The sequence below is a fragment of the Cebidichthys violaceus genome, unplaced genomic scaffold (genome assembly GCF_023349555.1).
Source record: "Cebidichthys violaceus isolate CVI_PGR_0920_01 unplaced genomic scaffold, fCebVio1.0.p SCAF_20, whole genome shotgun sequence".
Taxonomy (NCBI): domain Eukaryota; kingdom Metazoa; phylum Chordata; class Actinopteri; order Perciformes; family Stichaeidae; genus Cebidichthys; species Cebidichthys violaceus.
Window position 1 is genome coordinate 845134 of NW_027176373.1, and position 27970 is coordinate 873103.

General features: G+C 40.8%; 3 protein-coding genes across 5 annotated transcripts; 2 read left to right on the forward strand and 1 right to left on the reverse strand.

The window, feature by feature from the left end:
• The first annotated feature begins 470 nt into the window (after positions 1-470).
• pgk1 (phosphoglycerate kinase 1) lies at positions 471-9232 on the forward strand. Its single transcript, XM_068715603.1, has 11 exons — positions 471-666; positions 2902-2952; positions 3157-3312; positions 3631-3775; positions 5456-5559; positions 5652-5771; positions 6977-7091; positions 7344-7523; positions 7602-7779; positions 8469-8567; positions 8702-9232. Exons 1-11 carry the CDS (start codon positions 602-604, stop codon positions 8740-8742), a joined length of 1254 nt encoding a protein of 417 aa, XP_068571704.1. The 5' UTR covers positions 471-601; the 3' UTR covers positions 8743-9232.
• A 34-nt stretch (positions 9233-9266) lies between these two features.
• si:dkey-183i3.6 (LAT2 domain-containing protein) lies at positions 9267-20056 on the reverse strand. Of its 2 annotated transcripts, XM_068715606.1 has the most exons (13): positions 19790-20056; positions 16765-16896; positions 14780-14884; positions 13185-13227; positions 12888-12931; positions 12627-12660; positions 12104-12138; positions 11977-12018; positions 11841-11871; positions 11666-11718; positions 11463-11522; positions 11302-11358; positions 9268-9541 (listed from the first exon to the last, which is right to left on the reverse strand). In XM_068715606.1, the coding sequence occupies exons 3-13, from the start codon at positions 14880-14882 to the stop codon at positions 9507-9509; spliced, it is 537 nt and encodes a 178-aa protein (XP_068571707.1). In that variant the 5' UTR covers positions 14883-14884; positions 16765-16896; positions 19790-20056; the 3' UTR covers positions 9268-9506. The 2 variants fall into 2 exon arrangements, with proteins under 2 accessions (XP_068571708.1, XP_068571707.1); XM_068715607.1 differs by lacking the exons at positions 16765-16896; positions 19790-20056 and having other exon boundaries at positions 9267-9541; positions 14780-15219.
• kctd7 (potassium channel tetramerization domain containing 7) lies at positions 18065-26869 on the forward strand. 2 transcript variants are annotated; one of them, XM_068715604.1, is made up of 4 exons: positions 18065-18682; positions 19960-20129; positions 23419-23597; positions 25067-26869. In XM_068715604.1, exons 1-4 carry the CDS (start codon positions 18323-18325, stop codon positions 25441-25443), a joined length of 1086 nt encoding a protein of 361 aa, XP_068571705.1. In that variant the 5' UTR covers positions 18065-18322; the 3' UTR covers positions 25444-26869. The 2 variants fall into 2 exon arrangements, with proteins under 2 accessions (XP_068571705.1, XP_068571706.1); XM_068715605.1 differs by having other exon boundaries at positions 18065-18646.
• Positions 26870-27970: the final 1101 nt, after the last annotated feature.

The following is a 27970-nucleotide window of genomic DNA, read 5'->3' on the forward strand; positions in this document are numbered from 1 at the left end:
CATCAAATAATTTAAATCATCTTCAACTTAACCGTCTTCAACATGAAAGTGATGAACACGTTCATGCATTTACAATTATAATTTATTGAAATGTATGTATTATTTTGAAACGGGCCATTCTGCATAATTAGTACTTTTATATGCTGATACCAATATTGTAGTTTTACTTGAGTAAAACTTTGAATGCAGGACTTTTAACAGTATTTTTACGCTGTGGCATCACTATTTTTTACTAAAGATATGAGTACTTCTACTGCCACTGCTCAAAATTGTACGGATGTACAGTACTTGAGTAAATGTACCTTTAGTAGTGTTTAGTGTGTTTACTCTGCTATCTCTGCTAATGAGGGTGAGCTGATAGCGTCATCGGGGGCGCTATCCTTACGTCAGATAACAGACAGCAACGAGATCCAATCGAAAGCCTCGCTGTCTTCCCTCTCTTAACCAATCAGCAGCCAGGGGGCGTGTCCGGTCCCCGCCCTGCTGCTACTCATCTGCGCCGCGCTAAGGTCACTGCTGTCACTCGGTAGCTAGCCGGTCGAGAAGGAAGCGGAGGAGATCCAGCGACAGAAGAAGGTGCAGAGAAAGAAAAGCAAGCAACATGTCTCTGTCTAACAAACTCACCCTGGACAAGGTGGACGTCAAAGGCAAGCGGGCCATTATGAGGTGAGCGGTTAGCTAGCCCAACCGACGCGGTTAGCCGAGCGGAAATGGGATATTTTGACATTGGCTAAATTAGCTAAGCGCTACCTGATATTTTGTAGATGTTCTTGGTGCTCCCGTAGTGACACTAAACGGGTGGTTTACGTCGTTACTGTCGCGTTTTTTCCCCATGTTGCAGTACGTGCCTGTGAGGAGATGCTGAATGGATGCATCCGACATGCAGCTAGTCAGTCCTTCAAAATAAAAGTACATTAACATCGCTGCAATAATGCAAATAATGTATAAATGTATGTGTGACACACTGCACTGATAATCTGAGGATATTCCATAATAATCTAGATGTAGTTTTTATATTGAGTATGTAAATTATGTAATTGTATTTTTGTAATTAACAATTTTGAGGTACTTTAACTCTAATTGAGTTTTTATTTTGGCAGCTGGTAAAGTTGGGGAATATTCTTTTATATACTACTGTTTATAATAATACGTCTTAATTTATTTGTATTTTGCATGAATCTGCAATGCAACCAGTTAAAGTTATCAAATAGAAGTAGTGAGGTAAAAAGTAGTTGATGTTTGATGTACCTTAAAATGTTAATGTACCTTTTTATAATTGTACTTAAGTGCAGTACTTGAGTACAAGTTGCATCCCTGCTGTTAAAGGTGGAGCTGATATTAATTACTTTAATTATATATATTTATATACTAGCTTAACCTATAATAATGCATCGTGATTCTCAATCAGAACCTGTAAAGTAATGTATTTCTATAGACTGCGATGGCCGTTGGCACTTGAAGCCGACGCACTCTGTGGGTGAATGTCAGAGGTGAAAGTTGGTTTGCTCGCTCAGCTCGGTGGTGCAATGACCAGCAGCATGGGACAAGGTCCAAGCCTCCAGCTGACACTGCTCAGTGGTAGAAGGTTGAGTTAGTCTCTGTGCAGAGGCAACACCTTACTTCCCAGGGCCTGCCACAGCATGTGTGTGTGCGTGTGTGTGCGCGCGCTTAATGAACTTCTGGATGCAGACGAGGAGGCACTGTGTGAGCTCCTGGTGCAGAATTTTAAAAGGAAGGAAGGCGTGACGTCACTGTAGAGACCCGGTAGTGTCTGACAGAAATCTGTTCAGAAAGCCAAAATCCAGCACTAGAGGCCATGAACTGACTTCCAGAAATACTCTTTTTGACTGTTGTGTGTTGTCATACTCAATAGCTGAAGGAATTTAATAATTTAATTTATTGTTCTTAAGTTTTAACTGCATTTCCTTCAAGGTTGAAATCACCCATTGAGTTTATTTCTGCTGCTCTCATTCGGTGTGTGTGTGTGTGTGTGTGTGTGTGTGTGTGTGTGTGTGTGTGTGTGTCGAGTGTGTGTCGAGTGTGTGTCGAGTGTGTGTCGAGTGTGTGTCGAGTGTGTGTCGAGTGTGTACACGTTTAAACGATGCAACAAAACCTTCAATGATATTCAGATCCACCCTCATGATGAAAGAGCGGAAAACTACTGCAGTTGTTTGATGGCACGAGAGCTGCTGAGCCGCTGAATTGCTGACTGTTGGGTTTCAAGCTTAGACAATGGATCGCTGTTAGTGTGTGTGCGTGTGTGCGTGCTGATCATGTGTCTCAGTGCATCAGGTAGACAGACAGACAGACAGACAGACAGACAGACAGACAGGAGGGAGGTGGTGGTTATGTAACTGCCCAGAGTACGAGGGAAGCAGCATGTTCTCATGAGCTGCCAGCTTGTATCGCTGCACAGCTGTGTGTGCAACCGGCTCAGTGGTCGGAACAAAGTGTGTGTGGTGGACGTGTGTGTGGTGGACGTGTGTGTGTGTGGTGGACGTGTTGTGGACTGTCGTTGTCATACAGGTACCAGAATGCAATGCAGCGACAAATCAAGTTGTTTGTAGCGTGCAAGATTAAAGGGGTGGGTATGGTGACAAAATGGATGTGTACGGTGGATGCACTCGCTCAGAAATGCTCTTGAATGTAAAATAAAGTTGGCAAAGAAGGTTTCCTGCGTATCTTGTAGCTGTTCATTTTTATGATGTGAACATGAACCTCGCAGTTTTGGAGTGGTCAGACTATTTATTTTTTTTAACTTAAATTTCTTGTCTAAAAAGCCGTGTTGTTCTCAGATGATGGCGCCACACACGAACGCCGTAGAAAAAGGAAATGTGGGGAATAACGAAGACGTCCACGATGCGCGGGACATCTCATTATTCTAGTGTTCTTCTCTTTCAGGGTCGACTTCAACGTTCCAATGAAGGACAAGCAGATCACAAACAACCAGAGGTAAAAAGCATGGAGTCTGTTCTAAAACCAAAAGATCTTGATTTATCCTTTCACAAACAAAACATAAAATCTAGAGTGATATGAACATCTTGTTCTTTAATCCGTCGGATAAATGGAGGATAAAATATGATTTATATTGGAAGCAGAGCACACGGTTTGTTAAAGAGAAGCGTTTGAATGAAAGTGTGTTGTGTTGATTTTCAGGATCAAGGCGGCGGTTCCGTCCATCCAACACTGTCTGGACAAAGGGGCCAAATCCGTCGTGTTGATGAGCCATCTGGGACGTCCCGACGGAAACCGCATGCCTGAGAAATACTCCCTGGAGCCGGTCGCCGCCGAGCTCAAGACCCTGCTGGGGAGGTTAGTGATGGACTGACTTATCTCTTACAGCAGGTATAAATTCATTTTGATAGTTATTTATTAAAGTAAATCACTGTTGTCTTGCTTTGTAATCACCAGTCGAATGCTAACCTCTGCAACAAATACATTTACTGTGGCCTCTTCACAATAAAAGCCTCTGGTTGCAGAAACTGTCCTGTGCACTGAGTAACATTTTAATGGCTTTTGCAGAAACAAAAAAAGTCAGGATGAAAGGGCAACTTAACTGAGCTGTGTAAAACAATCTAAGCTAAACCGAAGCTTGTGGTTAAAAACAAAACGTTTCCTCTGACTCTGCAGAGACGTCACCTTCCTGAAGGACTGCGTGGGTGCCGAGGTGGAAGCTGCCTGCGCCAACCCGGCCACCGGCTCCGTCATCCTGCTGGAGAACCTCCGCTTCCACGTCGCCGAGGAGGGGAAGGGCAAGGACGCCTCCGGGAACAAGGTGAGGCGTCGCCCTGCCTCTTCTCATGGAGGGGAGCAGGTGTCCTCTCGCTCGTATTTCAGTTTCGGATCAAAGGATTATGATTCAGATGTATGTAGCTGGAGGTGTTGTCTGTTGTTTCTGCTGGGTCACCTGGAGGAAAAACGCAGAGTCACTCCAGCTGCACCGTCACCGGTGCAGAGACTCTGGCAGTGTTAGAAACAACCTTATCATTTGCAACCTACTGTTTACTTACCATCATTTTATTTTTGTTTTTAAAATGCATTTGAATTGGAAAAAAATGTGTAATTTAATGCGATACAGCATCAGTCAATGAGGTGATTTCTAAGTGTCCGAAATCTTAATTTACTGCTCACTATGGAGGAAACTATCAAGTTCTCAATATACAGGAAATGATATGGTTTAGTGAACATTTTAAGTTAAAACATCTCAGGGTTTTCAGAACAAAATGAACTCTAAGAATTCTCAAAACGAGCTCTAGTGGTCCACTGAGATGTGCAGGACTCGGCCTCTCTGTGTGACTGGAGGTCCGGCTCATGCATGTCGGTCTGCGGGTGGATCGGCAGCGTTGACCTGCTGACATTTATCCTGAAGGTCCCGGCTGGACGTGTTGCTTTTCCTGTCCTGAAAGGCCTGCTTGGTATGCGGCCCGTGTGGGTTGGTTTTCTACTGTACTGCGTCTGACTTTAGTTTCAGTTCATCAAACAAACATTTCTCAGACAGAGGCTGGAATAATCCTGCAAGAAGAATCGCAGAAGTGTCCCGACTCCTCACGATATTACATGTGCAACAAAGCCCGGCGTGGCCTTTTCTAACGGAGCGTTTTGGGAGAAAGTGAAAGCTCAGCAGTACATTTTGAATCTGAGGTTGTGACTGTAGGGATCGGTAGTGAAGCGTGCGGCTCTCGTGTGACATTTGAACGACACTGAAGAGCTCTCCTGACCTTTCTGCTGCCCTCCGGTCACACGGTCACTCCCTTCAACTGTGAAAGAGCAGCAGGAACCTGATCCACAATGAACCCACTCTCACAGACAGACATTCAAAACCTTGTTCAAGTAAAAGTATGCAGGTTTTATAAACAAAATGTATTTACAGTACTCAATGTGCAGTAATGTTCCCTGTCAGTGTTTTTACTTGTCTGTCTGTATAATTTAGTAGTAGATGCCAATACCAGTGAAATTCCATTATTCTAGATACTTAATTGATACCACGGTAAATAAACTAGCAAAAAATGAAAGTACTCAAGTAAGGTACAATTACATCAAATTTGGGGGAATCCTGTGCTTTTATTTTGAAGGGGATTTTTTTTTTTTTTTTTTTTTTTTTAAATGCAGCGGAGTTATTCACACTCCTTAACAGTATTTGGCATTAATGCCCATCGTATAGTAGAACACCCACACAGTTTGTTTTCATGCTAATTGAGCGAAACGCAAGTACGACACCGACTACGTGAGATATGGATTGAGAAATTCGGGTCGCGGCTTGTCATTAAGGGGTGACAGTGGGTCCCGCAGCCAGACCAGTTGAGAACCACTGCTCTAACAGACGGTTTCCACCTGTCGTTGTCTCTGTTTATCAGTAGTTAACAAAATGTATCTTATCCCCTGTGAAGCACAAGCAGAGACATGTTAGAATAACCCTATTAAAGTCATTCCCTGTCTCTTTTCTTCTGTCCCTCAGACGAAGGCCTCTCAGGCGGACATCGACTCCTTCAGGGCGTCTCTGTCCAAACTGGGAGACGTTTACATCAACGACGCCTTCGGCACGGCTCACAGAGCCCACAGGTGAGCGGCACGGTGACTCGACGGAGGACGGAGGCGTCTGTGATCATATGACGGTGTGATATCTTCCTGCTCCTCTTCCTCGTCTCTCGCAGCTCCATGGTGGGGGTGAATCTGCCTCAGAAGGCGGCCGGCTTCCTGATGAAGAAGGAGCTGGACTACTTTGCCATGGCGCTGGAGAAACCTCAGAGGCCCTTCCTGGCCATCCTCGGAGGGTGAGTCTGCAGTTCAACAACTCGTCAAGCTGCAAAGAGGTGGCGGGCATCCAGACAGTACACAGACCTGCGTTAATAAAACAATGCAAACGCATGAAGTCCATGAAGTCCAGTTTGAGTAACGGATTTTTTTTTTTTTTTTTTTTTTTTTATAAAAGACCCAGCTGGTCGTCCAGGAATAGAGACGATAAGCTCGTTATGTAATCTGTGGTGTCGCGGTACAACTGCTTTCTTCAAGACACTAGGCAGATAAACAGTTTGATAATAAACTTTATTTTTATAGCACTTCATTTATATGAGATGAGTTATACACAGTGTAGTATTTTAGTTTAATAGTTAACATCCCCACATGTTATTTCAGGAAGAGTTTCAGGCTTCTTTGTTTGATGAATGATAACGGATCAGCTGAACTTTTCAGACATTTCTAAATGAAGTGCATTTAAACTTTAATTTTTCAGCGATAGAAACTACAATAAGTCTGCAATCCTGATCATTGATGTATCTGTAATCTAATGAGGAAGTCAGAGGTGGTCGTTACATGTTCAGATATTCACTCATTACACTGTCTTTTGTTTTTAATATATAGACATAAGACCTATTAAATCAAAAATATGCTAATAGGGAAGCTGCTATTGTTAACAAGACGATCTGTAAACTTTGCCTCATGAAGGATGCAGTCACACGGCTATCCAACGTTAAATATCAACGCGAGTGCTCTTCAGACATTGAGCGTCATCAACGAATATCTTTTCTTGAAAAGTATTCGGGCCAATTGGAGCACCGGTGTTTAACTGGTGGGGAAATGTCCTCACCGTGACATCTTTTAGCTGTAACCGAAGCAGACGGAGAAGAAAAACAAAATGCTGCCGTCCTCACACGTCTTCCTGTGGTCAGATGTGTCCGCGCTGCTGCAGGCGGTTCTACATGTGTTGTTCTGCGCTCAGTTTAACCGAGCGGCCCGGTGGCCACGTGTGAGTTTTGGCCTCGTGTCAGAGTCCATGTTAAACCCGAGTTCAGAGTGCAACTGTCTCAGCGTGGAGCCGCTCAGCCAATCGCCTTCTCCCAGGTCACAAACAGAGGACACTGATCGTCGGTGTGTGTGTAATGATCAGCCAGTGAACAACAGACGCCTGTTTTAAAGGTTGTAATTGTGCCTCTTATCTCTACTGATGTGTGCCGCCTCTCTCTCTCTCTCTCTCTCTCAGAGCGAAGGTGAAGGATAAGATCCTGCTGATCAACAACATGCTGGATCAGGTCGATGAGATGATCATCGGCGGCGGCATGGCCTTCACCTTCCTCAAAGTCCTCAACAACATGGAGGTGAGGAGGACGGAACGATGCTTATATTTGTCACATGCTCGACGTACATCTTCTCATCCATACACCACCCAGTGGTAAATGTTAATCATGTGAACACCAGATGTATTTCAGGGTTTTAATTTTAATGGGAAATTAACTTTCTTTAATCGGCATCAGTTCTACAATTCAAAAGAAAATGAGGAAACATCTCAAACATTCTGTTTTGGCATATATATCATTTTCATAGATTGACCCTTCTCCCTCTCTCTCTAGATCGGTGCCTCCCTGTACGATGAGGAGGGAGCCGGCATCGTCAAGGACCTGATGGCCAAAGCAGAGAAGAACGGCGTTAAGATCACGCTGCCCGTCGACTTCATCACCGCTGACAAGTTCGACGAGAAAGCCGCCGTTGGCACCGCAACCGTCGCCGCCGGCATCCCCGTCGGCTGGATGGTGAGAAAAGAAGATCTATCTTATCTCGTTTTTTTTTTTTTTGTTTTGTTTCCGTCGCGGTAATAATCTCCTCTGCAGGGTTTGGACTGTGGACCGGAGAGCTCCAAGGCCTTCGGGGAGGCGGTGGGCAGAGCCAAGCAGATCGTCTGGAACGGCCCGGTCGGTGTGTTCGAGTTTGACAACTTTGCCAAAGGGACGAAAAACATGATGGACAAAGTGGTCGAGGTGACCAAAACGGGCTGCGTCACAATCATCGGTAAGAAAGACGAAAGCTCCCCACTGAAGTCTCCTGACTGCCTAATCAACCTCGCTGTGTCTCCTGTGCATCTTCCAAGTGGTCAGACACCAAATACTTCACACATCCATGTACTGATAACAAAATACACCATGAAATCCTTCACAAAGTGCAGCAAAGCCTTTCATTTAGATGCAGCAGCACATAATTTAGGTGCACCGAAAACATTTCCGCCGCACCTTTTGGCGCCGCATTAGTACATTTTAAATGTAACCTTTCTTTTTTTTTTCGTCAGTTCTCATTGGTCATTTCGTAACGCATTATGTAAATATTTGTAATCGGGAATAAAAGTTCAGCGTATGTAATATGTGCGTAGCGAGAGGCGCTCGGAGCGAATCAGCTGCCAGAATAAATTGGATGTAAAGATGTCTGGTGTTATTAAATGTACAGCGTAACACACACTTGTCCCAGTAGATCTGAGATCCTGTTCAAACAACCTATGAGCATTTCTCATCTGTTGTAGGTGGACTTTGATGAGAACACAGTGGTGTTGAAACGTTAGCTTTTATGCACATTTAAAGGCTGCAAATCACTCAGAAGTTCTCAGTCAGCGAGCTAAAAGAGAACCTCTGCCTCAGACCTCTGGGAGCTGGATCAGGTGTTTTTTTGTGTTTTTTAAAAGATGACAGGTGATTTGTGTTTGTGTCCAGGCGGGGGCGACACCGCCACCTGCTGCGCCAAGTGGAACACAGAAGACAAAGTCAGCCATGTTAGCACAGGAGGCGGAGCCAGCCTGGAGCTGCTGGAGGGTGAGTGACTGAAACATGACGTTCATTAGCAAATAAAAAAATGAAAAACCATCAACATGATCAGTAAATCATTCCAGTGTTTGTGTCATTGAAGCTTGGTGTTACTGACTGTGTGTTTGCTGTCTGTCTTTCAGGTAAAGTCCTGCCAGGTGTGGACGCACTGAGCAGCGCCTAAACTTCCCATCAGCCCGCTGGTGTGTGCGTGCGTGAGTGTGCGTGCGTGGAGAGGTGGGTGTCTGCTCCTGTTTTGCTCCTGAAACGTCTGCTTTAACAGCCATTTAATCTCCGTTTTTAAAGTTAAACCAGAGATTCATTTCCTTTGCCTCAGATCTGTCAACGCTGTCTTTAACAGTCTGAGGAAATCATTCATTCGATCAAACGGCTTGTTAAAGTAGAAGTTGTCAAACGGCTGAATCTGGGTTTAGTCTGGCCGTTCTGTCCCGAGATACTTAAGCACTGGCTCTTGTGTGAGTGTGTGTGTGTTGCTGCATCACTTTTGCATAACCACCCACTTGTATACATCCCTGCAACACCCACAGTAAATATGATAACACGGTTCATGTGATGTATGTAGGCGTTCTGTCTGGTTGTTGTCTTCAGACGGAGATGTCGATGTCTGCTGATCTGTTCAGATTAATAAATCTGTGTCTGTGTGAAAAAACTTCTGTCACCGTTTCCTCCTTTTTTATTTTTTTTTATTTTAACGATCTGTAGTAATCGGAGTAACTCCCGATACAATGGTCTCATAACAGGTTATTATAAAGATTGTATGATTGAATGGCTTCGTCACCACTAAACTGCAGCCTCAGTTTCAACACACAATCAAGAACATTTTATTCACATCATCATTAGCAAATAAAATAACGACTTCAGTGCAGCTTCAGTTTGACACGACAGAAAGTTCAGAGTGCAGGCCGAGGTTTTCTGGCAGCGTCCGCATCAGGTGCCGTCTTCATTCACATAATCCGGCTCATCTGTAATAAATAATTTCAGATTTTCAATCATTTATTCTTCTTGTAAAACAAAATTATGAATTTTGCTCGTACCAACCAGCTCCAACCAATAATACAAAAATACTAGGGGTGTAACGATGCACGTATTCGTATTGAACCGTTCGGTACGAGGCTCACGGTTCGGTACGCATTACGAACCGAACAATACGTTTGCATTTGGAAAATGCAGACGCTTAAATTGCGGGAAATAGAATGTTCTCTCGGTGGAGCCACCGCGCTCAACCTGGCAACCCACCCGGCGTAACTGACCACGTGCTGTCTGACACGCCCACCAGGGAAAAACAACATTGTTCCCTCGGGAGGCACGTGCGTTCTGGGAGGCCATGCTAAACTAGCTTAGCAGGAAAACCAACAGCAGCACACGCGCTACAAACTCTCCCCGCAGCGTTTAGGTAGCTACTCCCTACTGACTCAAACAGGGCCGACGGTGTATTTAGAGCGGACATGAGACCTTAGTCTGGAGTGGAAAACCAGGCTGTACGAACATGCTTAATGACACTACTCATTCACGAGCCCATTTAAAACGGAGAATCAAATGTCCGAAGCACCCGCTGCTGCTCTGACGACAGACGGCCGGACGTCACGGACTACACAAAGCTAGCTGACTGTAACGACACAAATAGGTCGATGTCATTAATCTAGCGTCCTCAGAAAGCGACGGCGGTGCAGCGGATCTCTCGCCTCCAAAGATCAGAGAGCGTGTGACCTTTTCACAGAAGCGCGACAGCAGCCCACGTGTTGAAAGACGAAACAGGAGTTGCTGCAGCTTCCTGTACACAAATTAATCCATCATTGTTCAAAGTAAAAAATGAACGTACTTTGTGGTGACATTTCTGCTTTTTTGCTGTATTGAATCGTAGCACCACTGTGTCGTATTGAACCGAACCGAGAACGCTGTGAACAGTTACACCCCTAATAAAGACACGCATCCAAACTTGCAGAGGCTGCAATCAGAGAACCCTTTGTACTGTAGCAGTGTACCTTGCTAGGGACATTTTAGGCTTTTTCATTCTTTGATTGTTTTGATTCTTATGGCATAAATGGGTGTGTTTTTTTTATTTTGTGAGCACACGCTCCTAAAGTAAGTCTATAATAAACTGTGTAGCCGACCTACTGACACTCTGCTCCTTCAGGACAAAAATGTACCGACTGAAAACACTATCTGTTCCAACGGCCACTGCAGCATAACATCATGCATTCTATTATCATATCAGACTTTCAGTTTAAGTTTCAGCAGTTTTTACTATTGACCCATTTTCTCATGTTTGCCCTATGGGGCAAATACATACATGCTGTTTTCCCGGTCTCCACTAGGGGCGTTGCTCCTGTAATATTGTGCGTATTGCAATGCAGCAAAACAATGTCGATGCTAATAATTGACACAATCAGTCTGTGAAAACACAAAACTTATAACACTTGGTACAGAGAAAATTCAATTGTGCAATTTTTTTTTTTGTTTTTTACGCAGACATGTTTGTCCTCTAAGTAAATCAAAGCAACTTTTTTTAGGGTTAAAGATGACTGAAAACATTAATAATTAGTTTAAAAATAGTTGCAGATTAATTTTATTGGACTAAAGATGTAGCTCTGCTTGTGTTTATTCAGTCTATAGGTTCACTTCTCCTCAGGTAGGATACAAACATTCTTCTGCCAATTACAGATTAACACAAAACCATAGAATATACTGTTATTAATAAATAAATATGATTTATGGCACTCACTGTCTTTTTCCTCCTGCACAACTTGGTCCAGAAACTCCGAGTTCTCGTAGTCCTCGTCTGTTTGGTGAAACAGCAGTTTGAATGAGTCGGAACTTTAGCGTCTGATTATTTTGATATTTGATTTTGTTTTATATCAGTTTTGGTTCAATGATTGAACTAACCATCTTTACTTGATAATGAAGTGTGGACGTTAGCATAGACACCTGGAGTCTGATCAGCATCTATACAAGTAATAAAAAAGTCATATAATGAACGTTAAGCCAAAGAACAATAGTTATAAACATATTTCCAAGTCTTTTAAAAGTACATCAATGCATTTCATATTTTATTTCATGTATTTAAAGGGTAAAGTGCAGCTGCTCACCAGTTGTTCTTGCGTTCTGTTCATTTTCATACACTGAGATTTCGAGTGGCGCTCTATAAGACGATACACAAATATGACGTGTGTTTACCGCTTGTTCTGTTTTTACATATTTTTGGATAAAATAAAACACAATGAGAAAATATAGAAGAAGAAAAAAAAGAGCTTCAAAACTCACACGTATGTATGTTCCTCTCTTCCTGTTGTGGCTGCAGCACAGTAAAGACACACACACACGCACACACATGGGTGTGAAAAATTACTAACACTTAAAGATACCTGTATTTATTTAGAGTGTGTGTGTGTATATTTACCATTTGAGATATTTTGATAGTCTGACTGTTCATCCATTTCAGCTGGAGCACAAAGTCATTCAATTTGAACCTCTTGCAGATGAATGTGTTGAGATCTTTGACATGAGAATGAACATGAGGATCTTACCTGTTGAAAAGTCCTCAAATTCCTCTTGTGTTTCACTGAAAGACAAACACATTTGTAGTTTTATGTCAAGACAAACCTTTGAGTTTATTTTTGGATTATGTCATATTTTGAATCTCCCCACAGAGAAGAAGCGCCTCAATAAAAAAAATAAAATTGTTCTCTTGCTACAATAAGAAAGTGTTGTCTTTACATTTTTTATTTGTGTACAGATAAAAACATTTAGTGATATTTTTTAATATCACTAAAATCATTTAAGTGTTTCTAGGTGTTTTCTTTTCTTTTTTTAAAATTTGAACAGAGGCAGGCTAGCTATTTCCCCTGTTCCCAGTCTTTATGCTAAGCTAGGCTAGCCACGTCTCTCCAGCTCTGTACCGAATCTACAGACATGTGATTCATATCAATCTTCTCATCGCACGCTTGGACAGAAAGCATCAGAGTATTCCCGTATAAAATATTGTGAACTGCTCCTTTTAAAGATTCATTAGTGGCGGCAAGATTAGCTGATGTGTGTCAGTATACGTACGCTGTGGTTGAAGTGATCGGATTGGCTCTGGTGACTGAAAAATAAAACGGTAAAAAAATGGTGTCAAAGTTCAGTTAAATATACAGTTCTGGAAGAAGTCAGAAAAGTAACATAAGCTGTCAGACAAATGTAGAGCAGTAAAAAGTACAATATGTCTCTCTAATAGTAATTAAGTAAAGCAGAAGTATCTGACATGTGTACTTAAACACATGTACCGTAACATTTAAAGTGAATAATGAATGGAAATAAATCCTCACTTGCCTGTTTTTGATTGCGTCACAGCAAACACACTTCCCCCACGTTGACTGTCAGGATATAGTTCAACATGAGAAAAACCACCTGTGTTACCTCTATAACATTCTATATGTTCTATACATTCAATACATTTTCCATAACTGGGAGATGAAAACCTTTTTTGAAGTCCATATGGTGTCACTCATATATATCATCAGTAAGGAGCATCTTCATTTCGGTCTTAATTGTGACGGATGTTTACAACAGACTGGTAATCTTTTCCCTTAAAGACTTGAGAATGTGAAACAAATACTAGACACTCACAACATCTGCGGGTTGTATATTTGATGCTCCTCGTGTATGATCTCTGCAAGAAATACAAAAGCAGATGAAACGGTGGCGTGTGATACTTGCAACCCACAGTATTATTCAACGCTTTGATCAAATCGGCCTATGAAGACAGACGTGTGTGCTGTGTGTCAACAAACAGGACTGAATGATTTATACAGGTTAGCAAGAGCTAATTCTAGAAACTGGAAAATGTTTGTGGCGTTCCATTTGAAGCGCCTCAGGGCCTCCGTAGCTGATCAGAGCATCGGCTTCAAGTGTGTTTCCATCTGTCTGTCTAAGTAAGAAACCTCGATAAAAATGCTTGAGATGAAATAGCGGACAAACGGTGTTTCCTCTTTGCTCAGGTGGAAAAGTTTGAACAGACTTCACGAATAAATGATGACGTACAGTTGAAGCCAGTGGAGGAATATAACTTAAGTACATTTACTCAAGTACTGTACTTAAGTACACATTTGGGGTTCTTGTACTTTTCACTATGTTTATCTGACACATTTAGTTACTTTACAAATATAATATTTGCACACAAAACAAGTTATACAAGTTCATAAAATATGATGTTTTGTTATTATTAAACTACCCAACAGTTCAAAGTACAGCTGAAACGATTAGTCGATGATTCAATTAACCAATTGACAGAAAGATAATCGACTTTTTTTTTTCATGTAAAAACATTTCATGGTTTCTACTTCGCAAACCTTTCATTTAATAATGTTAATAATTGTAATGTATTAGCGATAATGTTAAACTTTGAACTGTTTGTTGGACAAAACAAACATTGTGAAGGTGACATTTTTCACTATTTTTACAAACCAAAACAATCAATCGATTAATGGAGGAAATAATCAGCTAATTAATCCATAATGAAAATAATCATAAACAGTTACGAACGAGCTCCTCCTCCACCAACTGCAACAGTAAAATCCTGCTTTAACATGAATGCATGAGTCATAATAATCTAATGATATAATATATAATAGTATAACAGGTTGATTTAGAATTTCTATCTGAGTAAAAACAATAGAAATTTGAAATCTGAAATAACATACTAACATGGGCCGTGTCTGAAATAACATACTAACATGGGCCGTGTCTGAAATAACATACTAACGCGGTATTTCTTCCAGGAAGGTCGCCACTGACACCCAATTCGCAGTATAGCAAATATTTAAATACAGCAATACTTTCATCAGTTGGCTCATTCACCATTGTGTTACCTCCTTTGGCGATAGATATAGGAACTTAACAGACATTTATTTACATGAAAATATTCGTGATTGCCACTTTAAACACAATACTTGAGTAAATATACTTTGTTTCATTCCACCGCTGGTAAGAAAACCCTCCGTCGAGCATCTCTGCTCGCTTGCTCCGTTTAACGTGTAGACATAATGAGGATAACACAGAGGACACTTACTAACTTGAGCCCAGATTGAAAAGTTGCTTCCCCAAAAATGTAGCCTGTAAATAAAGTTAAACGGCCCACACTGGACTCCGATTGAGTAGTTCTGCATGCACAGATCACACACTATCGCACTGGTCACAGCCTCTGAGGTACAAAATGAACTTACTGGGTTTCTTCTTGCATCGCAGGCAGAGAACAGACAGCAGACTTAACCACATCACTGACACAACAGTCAGGGCTGCAGCCAGCAGGCCGGAGTTTCCGATCATACCTAAAAGACACAGAAGTAGAAATAAATAAATAATAATAAACCTATGATGGGAGCTCAAAGTGGGCTGACTTTAGCTGCCGTCTACAGGTCAACTATCAACAGTTATTCTCTGTCATGGTTGAAGTGGCTGCTGTTTTCCTGTTAAACGAGGCCGAGGGGTCCACAGGATGTGGTTGTCCAAAACAAAACTGAAACCCGGTTTGCCCCCTTTGTGTACGAGACTTACAGTCAAGCATCAGTGGTGGAAAGTAAGTACAAATTCAATGTACTTGTTTCTGTTTTATGTAACTTTGCACTTCGCACTCCATGTTAGAGGTAAATATTGTACTTTTTACTCCACTACATTTGTCCGACAGCTTTAGTTACTTTTCATTTTGCAGTTTTTCATCCTCGTCCTGTCGAGTGAAAACGATGTACCTCCAGATAATAAACTGAAGGATGAAGTGTTTCTTTATGTGGTCAATTTAACGTAATATTGTGTGCTAAATAAAGTGTTTAAAAAGCCTCTTGGATCAGCAGGAAAATGCATCGTGTCAAAGCTGAAAACGCTTCTGTTTTTTGTCTGACTTCTTACAGGACAGCGATGTCACAAACATACGATGATCTCATATAATATGATGCATTACTGTAGAATAAACCAGCCAACAGTATACAAGTGAAGTCACTTGATTCACTGTTTACTCAGCTACATTTATTTGATAACTTAAGTTACTTTGCAGATTTAGATTATTAACCCAAAGTATAAACAACTAAGAAATAATAAAATAACAAAATAAAATACTCAATTACAAGTAAAAGTCTGGAAATTCAAAATGTTACCCGAGTAAAAGTCTAGAAGTATTAGCAGCAAAATGTACCTACAGTATATCAAAAGTAAAACTAATCATGATGCAGAATGGCTCCTTTCACAGTGTTACATTATTATACAATATTATAATATACGGAAGCCCTGAGAGGGAAGTAAAAAAATAAATCTGCTGATCTATGCTCTAAATCTGTATTTGTAAATGACTAAAGAAAAGGCTGGACATTTTTGTTGTTGTTGTCAGGATCATTTTTCAGACTTTGTTGTAATACTGAGTTTTAATTTCTCCACGCACTCTAAACAAAAGCAACACATACTGTGTAATAGGAAGTTACGTAAATTAAAACTCACCTGGAAGAAAACATGAATGCATTTAGTCCAATATAGAGCATTGGATGGTGGTTAGCACCAGCCTCTTGTGGCCGAAATGAAGAAAATCAATCACCTGCCAAAGCTGCTCTTTTTCAACATGTTTTAAGGAACAATTTAAGGAAGTTAGATTCTCTTTTTTTCACCTGCCCTTAAGTCATAACCAGTAAAAGAAGTATGGAGAAATAGGAGCAGTAAATACCACACTATAAAGAAATACTACAGTAGAAGTTTCAGTCCTGCATTCCTGATTTTACAGGTAAAAGTACACCATGTGTTGGCATCAAAAGTACTTCTGTCGTGTTTTATCATCGGACTATTACTGCTGATGCATTAATTAAGAGAACATTAATGAGTTTGTGTTTGAGGAGGAAATAAGTGTAACTTAGTTCAATCTAAAACAATGTATTATTTCCGTGACCTCTTCACATGTTTTGTATGTAACTAATAAGAAGTATTAGTAGTAACATAACTCTGTGAAAATACAAATACTTCAAGTCAAAGATATGCTATTACTACAGGAGTTGAAGAAGTATTCAGGTCATTTACTTAATAAAAGCAGCAGCACCAGACTATGAAAATACTCCATCACAGGTAAAAGTATGTAGGCTATTACTTAAGTTCAAGTATAAGAAATACAGGTACTCAGGTCAAACACACACATTTTAAGATAATATTAGACATCAAATGTGATGCTTTAACTCACTCAACAGACAGATTTCCGATATGTCTTCAGTGGTCCGGCTGCCTTCATTCTTCAGACAATAGCAGCAGCACAAGCTGTTCTTCCCCTTTCAACACCTCGCCACATCCGTCGAACTCAAGATGGAGAAGATATCTATGTGTGGTCAGAGGAGTGGGCACAAAAACGTCACTTTGATTCAACCGTTTGTACTGTTTTTCTTATCTGATTTATCCAGAGCTCTTTAGTGATGTTTTTTAAAGTGCGTGACCAGTGTTGCTCTGCAGATGTTGTTATTCGCAGTGGTGGACGAAATAGCAACACCGCTTATTACAAATATATACGTATAATGGAAAAATGTGCTTAAAGTATTGAAAATAATGTAAATAGATAGATTTATTAATGTCAATAAGTTTATTAACAATTATTAATAATAATGGAGCACCACCCTGAGATCAGGGACCAATAACCAAACTATAAATGAAGTCCCATAATTAGCGTTCACTCACAATGTCAAAAGTCAAAGTACTATTACACATTCAGAGTGAAAAGTGAAGGTTTGCATCGGAGCACAGGCCACAATATCCAGCTATTACCACAATACACATGCACAAGGTGCACAGACAGACAGCTGAAATTCTAATAACATTGATCAAAATCAAATAATTTCTAAAACTAGAGAGTGTGTGAGTGTATGTGCATGTATGTATGTGTGTGTGTTTGGGGAGGGGGACAACTACGTGTTAGAATGTAATCTAACACGTGACCACGCTACGTGGGACTACGAACAATATGGTGGAGGATTATATAGAATTTAATGTTGAAGCTGTTAAAGGTGGAGCTAATTTCAACTACTTTATTTACTGCTGGTAGTTAAATCTACTAACACATCATCATTTATTTATAATCAAAATCTGCAAAGTGACGAACGCTTAAAAATGAATGTGGTGAAGTAAAAAGTAAAATATTTAGTATAAAGTAGCAAAAAATGAAAAGTATAGTAGCCTATAAGTATAGCCTATACCTCAAAACTGTACAGTAATTTCACATGAATAAGAGTCAGCAGTGGCAGCAGGATATGAAGACATTTTAAATTAAATTTCTTTGAAAATGTACAAATACTTTTTTATTATCATCACATTGCGACGTATTATTTATATTTAACGTTTTTTTTATTTATTTCATCTCATAGTGGATTTTAATCCCACGCGGTCCAGGAGCGCTCTCTGACGTGATGACGTCCCGAAACGTCACAGCACGTATGAGCGATGACAGCTGACAGCACGGGCACGTAGCACGCCCACAGCACGGATAGGCCCAGAAGAGTCCAGTTTAGACTGCGAACCCAAAAAACACGATGGACCTTGTAGTTCTTTAATTTTCAATTACTGAAAGCGGAATGTCCGCTGTGAAGGCGGGGGTGTTTGGTTCCTGCAGCTGCTCGCGCTCCCCCCTCTGGAGTTGTTGTTGTTTTTATTGTTATTATTATTATTAAAGAGTCGCAGCGCTGTGGCTCGTGCTGCTGTCATCCCTGCCCTGATTTTTTCGGTGCCGCCGCCCGACAGTTGGCTCGAACGCGCGCATGCAGCAGAATGGCTCGAGCGCTTCCAACGCTTCCAACGGTTCCAACGGTTCCAACGGCCGCCAGGCTCTGTCCTTCAGCCCGCTGCCTGCAGCCACTACTACGCGGGTGAGGCGCTTCATTCAGGAGAGACGGACGCTGCCTCTACCCAGAGTGATGGTGGTATTCTCGGCCGCGGGGGACACCGATAAACCGGGCGATGCTGCCATGTCCAGCTCGGACTCCGCTGCGGAGGAGGACTTCCGAAAGCCGGCCTCCCCCGCGCCGAGCTTCGCCCTCAGCAAGAAGCCTCTCCGCTCCTCGCTCAACACGCCGGAGCAGGAGGTAGGACAGGCCGCTTTACCGGACCGTTATACCGGGGTAAAAATCACGTTCAACCGGGCACACAAACACGGTACTTAATCACCAGTGGTGGAAGAAGTAGAAATACTTTGATACAAATATATATATACGAGCTGGTAGCAAGAGAAACAATCAATCTTAATCCATAATAATACACCATGTATTTATATATATATATGTTTTATTAATAATCTAAAACCTGCAATAAGTGTAGTAGAGTGTGACGTATCTGAGGTGTAACGGTAGTGCAGTAGAAGTAACGGTATAATGTAGCAGTAAATGAAAATACTCAAATAAAGTACCTCAAAATTATACTTTTATTTCGTCAATAAATAACAGCTATTTTCCACAACAACACACAAGTATTCTAAGTAGAGAAAGTACAAATACATGCTATTTAAGTTCCACATATGACTGATTTAATAATGCACAAAACATCATTTCGCTGCAAGGTATTTACTGTTTATGGCTATTTATAGAGGGGTCAGAGGTCGGTAGAGCCGGCTGGGCCCTGTCGTGATTGGCTGTCAGGTGTGTCACATGACTCGAGGTAACGAGCCACAACGTGATGCAGCGGAATAATCCTCTTACTTCTGCCAGTAAAGCCAAAAAGAGGGTAATCACAGATCTTTGTATAATTAAGTTAAATTATAATCTAGATTAGATATTACCTAAAAAATACAAAGCAAAATGAAGTCAATCATTTTCTTTTTATCTACACTGTACATTTATTTTCATGTTTGTACATTTTATCTTTGAGTTGCTTTTATGGATGCAATACAGGCTAAGAATTAATAAATTTAACCACCACAGTTCTGCATGTTTTAAAAGCCTCACGTCTTCAAAGGCCACTAAACATACACCAGTCTACTTTATTGGCATAATTAAAGTCTTCATATCCGAAAACAAAACAAACGAAAAAAACATATAATTAAAAACACAAAACTGACCTCGGACCACACGCCTTTTAAACTGTTTAAATACGTGTGGTGTGGTTGTTTAACAGACCTGCGATATCACCTTAAATCAATATCACCATTAATTGTCACATTTACCTCGTTAACCATTAATTAAAGAATACTTTATTAATTACACTTGTGCACAAGATTATCTGTCCTTACTTACATATAGTCAGCAGTTAAGATCCCTCTTGTCGTTATTTGTTTGTTGTAAAATAGGCGTATTCTTCCCATAACTTCTCGCCTTGAATAATGCTTTTAAGTCTTGTTGTTGTTGTTTTTTTATGGCGTGTAACAAACCTTACAGTCTCACTTTTATTTCCATATTTTCTCTAGTTTCCAGAGGTCATCTCTCTGAACGTTGGGGGCACGTACTTCACCACCCGCCTGTCCACGCTGCGGCGATACGAGGACACCATGTTGGCCGCCATGTTCAGCGGGCGTCACTACATCCCACGTGATGCCGAGGGACGCTACTTCATCGACCGGGACGGAACGTATTTTGCGTGAGTCGCACTGCGTGTGAGATGTTTTAGACCAACGAGCTGAAATATCAAATATCAACAGTGGATTATGCTATTGAGTCGATCGACATTACCGTACGGTCAGATGGATGAGAGGACTTCTCTGTATGTTGAGTTGTAGAAAGCTGGAATATTTACAGGCAACGTGTTGCTTAAGCAAAACTCTTTTGACTTCACAATAAAAGTAGGAGAGCACTGCTGGAATATCAGCTGACCATACTGACAAATCCCAGTTTGAAAAGCTGACGGACTCAATATTTAGAGCCCAGTTGCACCGTTTTGGTTCAGTAATCATCATGGGTCGCTTCGGCTTTTCTGGACAGGAAGACGCACTCAAAACCCGATGTTTGAAACATTTCATTCTTCTTCTTTTCGGGCCAAAACTATTCTAAATAATACATTTGGTGTCTGAATTATACTGTTGTTATTTTTTTTTTATCTCTAGTAAAATAGACATTATTAAAGAAAAGGAGAAAAAGATCAATACAATAGCTGATTCCAAACTTTTTCAACGGTAGTGTACACATTTACTTACCTATTTAGTGTGTCAGAAAAAGTTTGGAGATTGTGAGGTCTGTAAATGGCAACCGAGAGCAAGCTGAGCATAATAAAAGCTCACTCTCTGCAATCTGAAAGGGTTTCTTATTAAAGCCGCAGATGGCAGCTCATTATTTTCTGACAGGTATCCATGAGTCTCTCTGGCTTCTGTTAGTGCTGTAAACTGATTTACATATCTATTTCTGTGCTTGTTGGCTCATACATATGCCTACCCCGGATAGTTACAAAATGTGGTGTTAGTCTGCATTGATGAGGGGTAGGATAGCCAGCGGAAACTGGCAAACTGAAGAAGGAAAAAAAAGGTGCAGCTAATTAATAATACTGAGCTGTGTGCATTGTCTCGCTAGCCGTCTCAGCTACTGATATCAATCTTCACTGAGATTTGTACTTAAACTTTTTTTACTAAACTTTTGTTTACCACTGAGACTCCAGCCTAAACAAATCATATTTAAGAGGAAAGCTTCTTTTTAATAACAGTAGATTTCCTTCAGGGGCCCACACACTGCTTCTGTACTATTTACACACATTTGTATACTCTCATTTACATTTATACATTTCTCTATCTCTCATTTGTGTTTATACTTTTCTATTTTCCCTATTGCACTACATGTTTGTGTCTTGCATCTGTTGTGTAGTTTGGTTACTCTACTGAATACGGATGGATGACACTCAATCTCTCTTATCCCATCTTAGACATAAAGCCTGCAACACAGTACAATTAACATGAAGTGCAGAGATAAACAGACAATAATGTACAATATGACATTTAATCGTATATCAACTAAAATGGACATGCCAGACAGACAAATGTAGAGGAAGCATTGTTGTTGTTTTTTGCGCACTCAAGTGACGAGGAAAAGAACAATCACAGGCGGCAGATATCTTTCATGGTCAATTTAATTTGGTCATAAAATGTAAATTCAAAATTTGACTTGATGAAAAAAGTTAAAGCTGGGGTCGGCAGCATTGGAGAAACCAACAGAGATGACTAGGTTTTAAAAATGATACAACCGAGAAAAAACACCAGCCCAGTGTTGCCAACATTTATCCAGTGAAAGTAGCAGCATTTGCTCCAAAAGTTGCCAAGTCTGCAACACTGATAGCCCGTCCCTTCAGGCCTCCCTCCAAAGCAACTCATCTTAAATTTTCATTATGAGCGAAAACAACAAACATGGCTGTTGTTAGTATTCACAGCTGTCAAGCTAGCAGCTTGTGGAAGACTGTGAGTGCAGGCAGGTAGGCAGGCAGGTAGGCAGGCAGGTAGGCAGCTCATCCAATCATTTTAATCTGGCCCAATGATGGGTTTATTACAATCCTGCGACAGCCACAGATGCAGGATTTCTTTTTGTCAGAGCATTTGATTCATTGATTGCTGTCGGGATGTAACTATAACAACAAAAACGCTGCCCACCCTAGCTTTAAGAGATGTCCAAAGGGATTAAATGGACCAAAATTGAACCAAATTTCATGGCAATCCATCCAATAGTTGTCGAGACATTTCACTCAAAACGTCAAGCTCATGGTGGCAGAGGAAAAGTCAGAGGACCGCCACGGTCAGTATGCGTCATCGTCTGTGCAACGTTTTATAAGATATTTAAGTCTGGACTAAAGTGGGCCGCTAGTGTTGCTGAAAGGCAAAAAGCAAATCGCTTTAAATATGAATGTGATAAGAAGCTGAGTCAAGGCGTACGACTTATGTAAGCAGGAGGTTGCGGTGAGGTCAGTTCTGTATGAATGTGTCTGAGCGAGGGGGGTTTTGTATGAAAGATTTATACACAAGGAGCGAGCAGAATGAGACAGGGGAGGTATGCAGCCATATAAAGTACTGAAACCCAGACACTCAGAAGGAGCCTTGTGCCTCATGTGGGACATAAACACCGGTGTTTAAAGCCAACCTTGTGTTTTTTTGTGGCTATTGTCTTTGCTGGGAAATAAATCTTCTTCCGAGTTGCTGTTGTGTTAAACACTGCAGCAGCTTTTTTTTTTTTTTTTTTTTTTTTTTTTTGTTCCTCCTCCAGGAGTTCTCTATTTTTCTGCATTCTTTTTATCCTCAATGTTTACAAGCAGTCCAGGTTCTGCTGCAATGAAGCAGAAAATCCACTTCATTGGCCGAGGATGTCACTGCATTAACAGAGAGACAAAAAAATAAATAAACAGTGCCATTTATTTACTGTCAGTATGGTCATCTGATATTCCAGTAGTGCTAACCCTGAACTAACCTACTGTTGTTGTGACGTTTAAAGAAGAGTTTTGCTAAAGCAACACGTTGCCTGTTCATATTCCCTCATGCTATCGGCTGCATTATTGGGCACTTGAGCCTGAAACGGGAACCTGTTCTATGTACATCGGCACACATTTTGATGCTAAGTTTCCGATGCCCGGCACTAGCAGCGATCCACGACAAATGAAACGGAGGAAAGCCACTGATACCAAAAGAGGGTCGAGTTGAGCCGAACCGTGCAGTGGAAGCGAAGCATTCGTCAGTCTGGTTGAACCATTGTACAGCGATCTGTTGTAAAGAGGACTTTTGACAACCTAAAAGTTCATTCAGAAATATCGAGTAGTCCTCTCAGACATCTGTCTGGACCCAATTGTAGCATGAGATTAACAACAGTTAGTGTTTTGGTACAGACAACAGCCCAGTTACATCAGAGCAGAGTCGGATTCATCGAGTAGGAACGCAGTTTTGAACGGGATTTGCTTCCATTTAAAGGGACATCCTGAACTTCTTGCGAGAAGGCGAGCTTCCTCACAGGGACCGGGTGCGAGCGGTGCACAGAGAGGCTCAGTACTACGCCATCGGCCCGCTGCTGGACAGCCTGGAGGACACGCAGCCGCTCACCGGGGAGAAAGTTCGGCAGGCTTTCCTCGACCTGATGCCCTACTACCGAGGTACCCGGAGTCCGTCTCCCTCACGCGCTGAAGGATGAGCGTGGATGTTAATGTTAAAGGCGGAGGATAATTATTTAAAAGTCTGGGATGGTGGAGTTGGCTTGACCCCCATTTCTTTTGGCAAATTTGGCACCATTAAAAGTATGTCGAATTAGCTATTTGCCATTTCTGTTTGCAGACTAACTAAAACAGGACTTCTTTTTGAGATTCACCGATTGCAATTTTCTTGCCCGATACCGATATTTAAAAGTCTGCCCTGACAGCGTACACAAACAATTTTCTAACATGTTTTGTAACATACATTTTGTAACATGAAACATTTTTCATGGAAAACTGAATTAAATTGTATGTTCATAACAAAACATTGATAACTTGGATAAAGTTTCAGGACCCTCTCACAGGACCACGGCTTATTTTGCACCTGCAGTTGTTAAAAAATGTCAAGCTTTATGTTACACCGACAACATGGTGTGTGTGTGTGTGTGTGTGTGTGTGTGTGTGTGTGACGTTACTGTCTGTGCCGCTGTATCAGTGACGTGAAACTACATTTTAAAAATCCGATATATGAGACTGATCGACCAGTCAACGGTCACGGCCGATCAGCTGATAACCGATCGTTGCATCTCTCATAACTTTTGATACTGAATCAAACTTAAAAACACGATGATTCTCAAGCAAGTTCTGCAGTTATGAGGAGCGTCTTTTACAGCGATGTTCACTCGGGATGGAATGTCGGAAATAATGATCTCCTTGTAAGATGTAAGTCACACTGAGTCTGAAAATATATCTGTCATGTCTGCGTGTCTGCTCCGAGAAAAGGGGTGATTTTGATGCAAACATTTGGCACTTATGAAGCCTATGGTCTTATAGGCCTAACATAGTCCAATTAAAGTCTACATATACACATGTGGGGAACATACATTCAGAATTCCTAGTGATAATTAAAAAACAAAGAGTGGTGACGCCACCAAAAACTGTCAAATCTGAATCAGCTTTCAGCATTTGTAAACTCAAAAGATTTAACTGAGTTCTTAATGCAGAGACGATGATGTAGAGAGAACCACAACGCGAAATACCATGACAACAAACTGATGTTAAGTGGTCTGAAGAGAGTAGTCCACATATAAGGGGAATGATAATGATGCATAATTCATATAAATTCATTCATTCATTCAAAACAAACACAAGAGAGAGCTCCACACTGATTATGCGAACACAGATTTGGTTAGTAGGTGGGTGGCTCACAGCTACAGTACATAATACACACAGACTTTGCTCTGTTTACAGATGTTTTACATATTTGTACAATTTTTATTTAAGTCAGGAAAATTACAACTAGATAAGGATATCATGGTGTGATTAAGACTAGGTTTGATTCATGTTCAAACAAAACACATTCTTTGCTGAGCAGCATACAAACACGAATGAGTCTATATAATATGTCATTTATTTAACTGTTTTCATTCCAGACAATCTGGAGCGTATTGTGGAAATTGCCAAACTGAGGGCCATGCAGAAGAAGGCGCGCTTTGCCAAGCTGAAGATCTGCGTCTACAAGGAGGAGATGCCCATCACGCCGTACGAGCGTCCTCTTTTTAACTCTCTGCGCTTCGAGCGCTCGGACAGCGAGGCCAAGCTCTTCGAGCACCACTGCGAGGTGGACGTCTCCTTCGGACCCTGGGAGGCGGTGGCGGACGTTTACGACCTGCTGCACTGCATCGTCAGTGACCTGGACGAGCGCGGCATCACCGCCGAGCAGCAGTGCATCGGCGTCTGTGACAAGCACCTTATCAACCATTACTACTGCAAGAGGCCCATCTACGAGTTCAAGATCACGTGGTGGTGAAGCTGGAGGGAGGCGGTCGGGGGCCGATGGGACCAAAACGCAAAAGGACGGATGTCCCCTTTTTACTACTACTCGACCGATATTGGTTTTTGTATTGAAGTTGCCAATATTTTGTGCTGATGTCTTTAAAATGTGACCCTTTAAATCATGCTTCAACATATAGGTATTCTGTTCCCCCAACATATTTTTATTTTATTTTCAAAATGAATAACACAAATTAAACTCAGTTGCTATTTTATTATTAAGGCTACCTATGATGGAGTCTAATACAACAGTCCTGTATTAAATCTTTAATTTAAAACAGCTTCAATTAAAACGTAAAGAAGGGGGATTTACTGTAGGACTGTTGTTTCAGACGACATTAATTTGATTTAAATCGGTCTAATTAACTGGTAACTGAGTGTAAATACCAAAGCAATACTACTACTTTATAGAGTAACATAACACCACTTAAAAGTCCTGCTTTTGCTGACCTCCATTGGTTTAACTTCTCACCTTGATGCAGTGACGTAAAGCTGTACTCCAGGACCTTGTGACATCACTTCTGACCACGCCCAGTAGTTATGAGAAAGACGTGAAACGGGTGTAAAAATGTAAATCCTATCCTATTTCTATCCTGAAAGTAATTGTTCAACCAAATCAACATAACTTATAGCGCTCATCGCCTTCCTTTGGCTCTCTGAGGTCCTGGAAATACATTTTCCATTGAATGGCGTTTAGGAGAGCGGAGCGCCTGAACAATGGAGGCTTATCACCTACAGAACCACAGACGGCAAAAAAAAAAAAGGTTACTTTCAGAAACTTCCTGTGCAGCGTAATCAAAGTCTTGTATCCATCCAACGGAAATCCAAACAGAACTATTTTTGCTACGATGTTTCTAAACAAAGCATTTTTTTTGGATTATCCTGCTTGGAAATGCTTTGGGTAATGCTGCACGGGATGTTTAATAACCTTTTTTTTTTGCTGTCTTTTGGACAGATTCTGTCAAAGTCTGTTTGCACTGATATGCTTTTATTTTTTTCCGGGCGCTCCGCTCTCCTTAATGCCATTCATAATAAACTGTTTCTGGGACCATGGAGAGCCGAGGGAGGTGAGTGCTGTATGCAATTCCGGCTGCTTTTGGGTGAACTATTCCTTTAAGTTACTATTCAAAGGTCTAACCTTAAATCATGATATTAAGGGTAGCTTTCAGACGGGTTTTGGCCGCGCTCAGAGTCCAGCACAGACGCTGTAGTTACATGCAAGTTAAAGAAAAATATTTCCAAGTCGCAGCTCTGTGTGAAAGAACTCTTCAATTTCAATCGGTACCTTCAGGAATCAGCAGCCACTGTGGCCATGGATAACAAAAAAAGATAATTGATTGATTGATTTAGTTAATTGACTAAGTTATGTTGGTATATACATACATACATATATATGTATATATATATATATATATATGTATGTATATATATATATATATATATATATATATATATATATATATATACATACACATATACACAGTAGTGCATATCTAGCTAAAGCACAGAGCTTTTAATTTGTAAGCGAAAAGACATTTCCTCTTACAAATATTACGTAGTCCTTTAAGGCGCAGAACCTCGACCCATAAAGTGTATTTTTAGACTTCAAATTATTTTTTTCTATTTCCAACTTGCATGTGTAAAAACTACAAAGACTGTTCGTTGGAGTTCTTTGGCTGAACGTATCCAGTTGTGGACACATTGACGAAGGATTGAAGCTGCAAAAACCACAAAGCCTGAGATGATTGTCGCATCAGAAGTGGGTCTCATGACCGTTTATCTCATTTAAAAGTCAATCCTTTATTTATTATTATTTTTTAATTTAATACCTTAACCTTTTCCCAGCTTTGCCCTAACCTGGATTTGTATGTGATTGGTCTCACCACATTTCCAGAGCAAAGAAATGACCTTGTAGTAAATATTGAATATTGTAAGTAAGTAAAGTCTGAAGTCAAATCTGTATTTTTTAGGAATAAGTTTTGTTTCAGGATGCAGATTAACTGTTTAACCTGTTCCCTTTTGGATAAACAGAGTATATTTTAATTATGCAACCTCCTGCGGAGCTTGTTTTTAAAGATGTGAGAAATGTTCAGGTGGTATCCATTTAGTCGGTCTTCACATTTTACTCGTTTTGCTCAAAGTTGCCGGAGATTGAAGGTAGCTGATGTTTTTGCACACTAATGTAAAATACAGCTATTTACACATTAGTTCGTTGTTTCTCGGTTAAAACACGTATAATATTTATTATAGTCACTGTCACAGAGAGAATCAGTAGTTTGTATTCTTTGTAAGCTTCATTCCACCTTTAAGTTAAATGTTATTTCCTACTGTACTTGATAATGAAGTCGAGCACTTTGTGATCGTAACCGAGATATGATTTTATTTTACCTCAAGTGAAAGTATCTGATAAACAACGATAGAAAGCAACAGTACATTTATAACACGCTTACTTTGTTGTACTTCTAACAGATAAATGCAGGAGAGATGCAACACAGCTAATCGTT

What these genes read in the sequence shown, in the direction of transcription:
- pgk1 (XM_068715603.1), top strand. Translation starts at nt 602, where the DNA reads ATGTCTCTGTCTAACAAACTCACCCTGGACAAGGTGGACGTCAAAGGC. An exon ending in TTCCTGGCCATCCTCGGAGG is followed by an intron (nt 5,772 to 6,976) that starts GTGAGTCTGCAG and finishes TCTCTCTCTCAG; the next exon opens with AGCGAAGGTGAAGGATAAGA. An exon ending in GCATCCCCGTCGGCTGGATG is followed by an intron (nt 7,524 to 7,601) that starts GTGAGAAAAGAA and finishes TCTCCTCTGCAG; the next exon opens with GGTTTGGACTGTGGACCGGA.
- si:dkey-183i3.6 (XM_068715607.1), bottom strand. Translation starts at nt 14,882, where the DNA reads ATGATCGGAAACTCCGGCCTGCTGGCTGCAGCCCTGACTGTTGTGTCA. An exon ending in ACAGAACGCAAGAACAACTG is followed by an intron (nt 11,523 to 11,665) that starts GTGAGCAGCTGC and finishes TTACTTGTATAG; the next exon opens with ATGCTGATCAGACTCCAGGT. An exon ending in TTCATTATCAAGTAAAGATG is followed by an intron (nt 11,359 to 11,462) that starts GTTAGTTCAATC and finishes TTCACCAAACAG; the next exon opens with ACGAGGACTACGAGAACTCG.
- kctd7 (XM_068715604.1), top strand. Translation starts at nt 18,323, where the DNA reads ATGCAGCAGAATGGCTCGAGCGCTTCCAACGCTTCCAACGGTTCCAAC. An exon ending in TACCGGACCGTTATACCGGG is followed by an intron (nt 18,683 to 19,959) that starts GTAAAAATCACG and finishes TATTTTCTCTAG; the next exon opens with TTTCCAGAGGTCATCTCTCT. An exon ending in CGGGACGGAACGTATTTTGC is followed by an intron (nt 20,130 to 23,418) that starts GTGAGTCGCACT and finishes TTCCATTTAAAG; the next exon opens with GGACATCCTGAACTTCTTGC.